Below are 5,801 nucleotides of genomic sequence, written 5' to 3' on the forward strand. Positions count from 1 at the left end.
GCTAGTAACCTTCTGGACATTGGAAATTTTCAGTCAAAGGGTATGGAGCCATGTTGAGTAGAATCAGTGTCTACATCTCTAAAACATTTTCCAAGAATCTGTGATTCCTTGTCACTTAATTGGTTCTTCTGCCCTCAGGATATATGTCCCCCAAATCTACAGCATTTACATCTTCCCTTGTTAAGCCTTGGAAAACCTATGTGTTAACTACTTTCTGTTTTGAGGTACTTTTTTAGATGAGACTTATCCCTCTTGATATGTTGTGCCTCTTTCTAGACCCCATAGGTCTATCTAAAGAAAAGTTTCTAGGCACCACTGTGTTATTGATGCCTTCCACTATCTTTCTGCTTCTTAAATGGCAGCCCTGCTTGGTAAGAAAATGTCACTGACAATGAAGCCTCCTGTTTCTTATCCATTTTGTAATTACAACCCCTTTTACCCCTCAACTTTACTTTTGAAAAAATATCTGGAGTTATTTCTGTCTACTCTTTCACTTTTCTGAGATGATTTTGGATTTGTTGCTTTGAGTAAATGTCTGAACTCAGGGGCCTGGGATTACTCTTGGGCCTTGAGTGGCTACTGTGAATTTAGGGATTCTCTTATCCATTCCATCTATGTCCATGAAGCTTACTATCAGCAAGTTCAGGGTCAGAACTGTGTGTATGCTCTCATACACTGTGTGTGTGCATGTGTGTGTGTGCGTGCGCATGTGTGTGTGTGATGTGGTGCGTGATGAGAACTGATTGACAGCAATAGGCCCCATGATCCTCATCTTGCTAGGTGTCCTAGAAGATGGGGAGAAGGGTATGATGAGAGAGGAATGTTACATTTTCCATGTTAATACTATCACTATTTTTTATTTATTTATTTATTTATTTTAAAAACCTCTGCAATTATTAGTTTATTAGTATCATCCAGGACTCAGATGTTCAGTATTCATCTTACTCATCATCATCATCTTCTTCTTCATCTTCATCTTCTTCATCTTCCTCCTCCTCCTCATCCTCTTCATCTTCCTCATCTTCCTTCTTTTTCTTGCTCTTTTCAGCCTTGACAACTCCCTTTTTTGCCGCATCAGGCTTTCCTTTCACTTGATATGCAGCAATATCCTTTTCATATTTTTCCTTCAGCTTAGCAGCCTTCTTTTCATAAGGCTGCTTGTCATCTGCAGCAGTGTTATTCCACATCTCTCCCAGTTTCTTTGCAACATCACCAATGGATAGGCTGGGATGTTCTCCTTTGATTTTTGGGTGATACTCAGAACAAAACAAGAAAAAGGCCAAAGGAGGGCGCCTGGGTGGCTTAGTTGGTTAAGCGACTGCCTTCGGCTCAGGTCATGATCCTGGAGTCCCTGGATCGAGTCCCGCATCGGGCTCCCTGCTCGGCAGGGAGCCTGCTTCTCCCTCTGACCCTCCCCCCTCTCATGTGCTCTCTCTCTCTCTCATTCTCTCTGTCTCAAATAAATAAATAAAATCTTTAAAAAAAAAAAAAAAGAAAAAGAAAAAGGCCGAAGGAGGCCTCTTGGGTGCATTGGGATCCTTGAACTTCTTTTGTGTTTCCCCTTTAGGGGGGATATAAGTTTTCATTTCTCTTTCATAACGGGCCTTGTCCGCTTTTGCCACGTCTTCAAATTTTCCTTTCTCTTTAGCAGATGTGGTCTTCCACCTTTCTGAGCACTTCTTAGAAAACTCTGAGAAGTTGACTGAAGCATCTGGGTGCTTCTTCTTGTGCTCCTCTCGGCAAGTTTGCACAAAGAATACATATGATGACATTTTGCCTCTCGGCTTCTTAGGATCTCCTTTGCCCATGTTTAATTATTTTCCTCAGCGAGGCACAGAGTTGCCCAGTACCCATCTGGCTCTCACTTGTCCCAGTGCTGTCTCTGTGGAGCTCAATGTACTGCAATGGCTGTAATAATACTATTACTATTTATCACAAGGGCAAATTATAGGAGAAGGCCGAGTCCCTATGTAGCCAGCATTTCAAAAAGGAATTGGTACTTCCAAGTAAAGAGAACGTGCATGCTTCCTGATAGAGGACTCTTTTCCCTGGCTTTGTGTAGAAATGCCTAAATATCCCTTCTATTGTCAACAGTTCTGACACCACATGTGTGGGTTTTCAACACCAAGCAATTCTCCAGTTCTCTCTCAACACCAACTGGATGTCCTATACTTTAATTCAACTCTGGTACTAACTACCCAGAGTTAAGAGAACTCATAGTCCCATAAGCCTGCCCCCAACTTAACATGCCAATTGCAAGTAGTGGGTCCCCAGGTAACCCACACTTTGATCTGACTTGACTACAAATCGGGGGTTCCCATGACCCCCTCCCCAGGTTTAGTAATTCATTGTAAGGGCTCACAGGACTCAGGAAAACACTTTACTTACCATGACCAGTTTATTATAAAGGATACAAATATACAGCTTGATGAAGAGGTACATAAGGTGAGATCCAGACAAGTCCTGAGTGCAGGAGCTTCTGTCCCAGTGGAGTTTGGGGTGTGCCACTTTCCTGGCACATGAATACATTCACCAACCTGGAGGGTCTTGGAATCCTACTATCTAGGTTTTTTATGAAGGTTTCATTATGTAGGCACAAATGATTAAATCATTGGCCGTTGATGATTAACTGAATTTCCAGCCCTTCTCCCCTCCTTAAAGGTCAGGAATGGGTACTGAAAATTCCAACCTTCTAATCACATGATTGGCTCCCCTGGCAACTAACTCTCATCCAAAGCTATCCAGCAGCCAGCACTTTAGCACAAACTCAGGTAGGGTTGGAAGGGGCTTATTTTGAATAACAAGACACTTCTCTCACCCCTATCACTCAGGAAATTACTAGGGTTTTTGGAGTCCTGTGCGAGAACTGGGCATGAAAATAAAATATAAATTTGTTATTATATTTCGGTTCCATTTATTCTTGTTTTGTTTAAATTTTCCCTTTCTTAAAAGTAGGTAACTAATCACAATGACCACTTCCTATGGGAGAAGGTGATTAACTAATGAGGTTAAACTTATTTGAAGTTCTTGGAGAAGACTGCTTTGGAAGAGAAAGCCTTATTGGTGTTAAAAGTGTTATTTACCTTTTTTGAAATGGTTACTTTTTTCTAAATAATTATAAACAAATTCTGAGATTTTCACCCCCCATCCCCCCATTTAAAAAATTAAATATCATATCTATGTCTTCTGTATAGAGCTGCCAATTCTGGAGTCTTTGTTGAAGCTGGAGGTCACTTGCTGTTAGTCACCTGGTCTTTACCTCTAACACTGTAGAAGCCCTTCACAGTCCAGCAAGCGTGTTCACGGACGTTGTCCCCCTGGACCCTGTGGTGACCTAGTGAAGAACGCTGAGGCTTGGGTGGCTGGGGCTTTGAGGTTTGCCATAATGTGATTCTGCTGTTCAGTGTGCTGAACACCCTGGTCCAGACTTACTTTGTGCTTTTGCAGGCTTCCCCTCCACACCTGCCTGTGGAGGGGACACTGGGCTATGCATCATTGCCTTGCTTACCCCCAACTCTTCCTATCAATGGTAGGTGAGTCTATGCCACAGAGAGGTCTTCTCAACTGAACAACAACTTAAGATTCTGCATGATTATTTTCCAAAAGGGTCTCAACGATGGGTTTTGAGTCTTCTTTCTTCTTCCTATGCCCTGTTTTCTTTATTTCCTGGAGGGTAAAGAATAAAGAGGGTGAAATGAAAAGCAATAAAAATCTCATTGATTTGGTAACGTTTTCCAGTTGTAACCAGAGAGTGTGAGGCATATGGTAGATGGCCAATACGGAGGTGATGAATAAATGAATGCATAACAATACTTGCCATCCATACTGGAAGGCAGTGTATGTAAAGGTGGTGGTGTGAGCTTTGGACCCACACTAACTGGGTCTGAATCTCAGAGGTTCCACGTAGTAGCTGGGAGACCTGGCAAGTGACTTAATCTCTCTGCCTCAGTTTTCTATCTGTAAAATAGGGATAAAACTATCTTTATAAAGTCGTGAGGATTAAATGAGTCAATAAATAATAAGTGTGAAGAATACTATCAAAGTGCATTTCCATATGTATCTCATTTTATCCTAACAGCCACCTGATGATCTAACTGAAACAGGTATTTCTGACTCTTACAGTGGAGGGATCTCAAGTTCTCGGGATTGGTAAGTACTAGAGAGGTGTCTAAAATTCTGCTCCGATTCCAAAGTTTAATCTTCTAGATCAGAGTTGTTTGTTTAGTTTTGAAGATAATAAAAAGACAAAAAAAGCAATTAGCTTTGACTTCAGTTAAGTGTACAGGTCTTACATGAGGACAAAATCACTTTCTGTAGTCAAATGAGATGAAAAGAGTTTGTATGGGGGTGCCTGGGTGGCTCAGTCTGGTAAGCTTCGATTCTTGCTTTTGGCTCAGGTCATGATCTCAGGTTGTGAGATCGAGCCCCGCATTGGGCTCTGCACTCAGCGCAGAGTCTGCTTGGGATTCTCTCTCTCTCCCTCTCCCTTTCCCCTGCCCATCTCTAAAATAAATACAGCTTTAAAAAAAGAGGTTGTATGAAGTAACAAAGATGAGAACTGGTAGTCTGCAGAAATAATGAGCCCTTATCAAAACACCTCAGTGACTCCAGGGAAGAGGCAAAGAAGCAGTTTAGAATGACCAAGGAAAGAATCAATCAATCCAATTTAACACTAAATAATACCTTCTTTATTCGTTAGTGTCAGCACTGAGCTTTTGCTGAAAAATCGCTTTGCTCTAAAATGGCCTAATTTTTCCTTTTAATTTGCATTTCCTTCCTGCCCAGATGCAACTGGCTGCAGCCCAGCGGCAGTTCCACTAAAACAACTGAGCTCCAGCACCTCAATTTAGATCTCCGAACTGTCCTTTTACGTTTGTTTCTTTGCACAATTTGTGAAACTTTGCAAGCTGCACACCCAAAGCCTGCCAACAAAGAACAGAAAGTTTGGGCCATCCTTCTGGGTTGACTGTTATCTTATTGGTTTTTCAGCAACTGGAATCAAGCCCTGGTGAAAGTATTAACATATTAGCAGTTTGGAATTGTGCTCTAGGCTTCTGGGCAATGAATAAAAAAAAAAAAAAAAAGCCTGAGCAGCAAGGAGACTTGGGCACATTATTTATACATTTGGTGAGCTCATTCATTCGCCCAGGGAAATCAGGCGCACAGCCGCCCGCCCAAGGTTAATTTTATTTTCTTTTCAGCCAGGAACAGGGTGTGCTATTACACAGAGAGAGGAATGAGGACTTTTTAATTGGCAAAGAGGAACTTCTGCTGCATAAGGAAATATGCCGGTTGGTGGAGGTCAATAGAAGTGCTTTAGGATTTTAAAATCCTGCTGTGTTCACAGTTTAATATGAAATCCTCCAAACTGCTGGGATTCAAAACACCCTTGCATTAACTGTTTAGAAACAGAAGAGGGCATCTCATCATGCCTTATTTCAGGCGTGTGTGTGTGTGTGTGTGTGTGTGTGTGTGTGTGTGTTTTAAGAATGAAAAGGAAGCTGGTCTTTGAAAACGAGCAGCGTTTCCTTTTCAGAATGAATGAATGAAAATATTCTGTTAATGTTTTCAAAAGCTTAATTATGACTAAAATGCTGGATTTGTCTTCTAGTTTCAAGAGATCTGAATTTTAGCTGGAGACTAGCTGTATTAAGGTTTATTATATCATAAAGTGGCTGTCAAATATGATGCCTTTAGATTTTAAGCAAAATACCACATGGATACCCTTCTCCCCTCACTGGCTAGGAAGCTCCCATTATGTAACTCCCCACCCCCTTACTTCCCGTCTTCAAATTCTAGTT

General features: G+C 41.5%; 1 protein-coding gene across 1 annotated transcript; it reads right to left on the reverse strand.

Annotated features, from left to right (window-relative positions):
• Positions 1–890: 890 nt before the first annotated feature.
• Positions 891–1,842, reverse strand: LOC118532754 (high mobility group protein B1-like). The gene is made up of 2 exons (XM_036087516.2): positions 1,530–1,842; positions 891–1,301 (listed from the first exon to the last, which is right to left on the reverse strand). The coding sequence occupies exons 1-2, from the start codon at positions 1,806–1,808 to the stop codon at positions 942–944; spliced, it is 639 nt and encodes a 212-aa protein (XP_035943409.1). The 5' UTR covers positions 1,809–1,842; the 3' UTR covers positions 891–941.
• Between the last annotated feature and the right edge of the window lie 3,959 nt (positions 1,843–5,801).

Source organism: Halichoerus grypus, chromosome 1 (assembly GCF_964656455.1).
Source record: "Halichoerus grypus chromosome 1, mHalGry1.hap1.1, whole genome shotgun sequence".
In the NCBI taxonomy this organism is placed as follows: Eukaryota; Metazoa; Chordata; class Mammalia; order Carnivora; family Phocidae; genus Halichoerus; species Halichoerus grypus.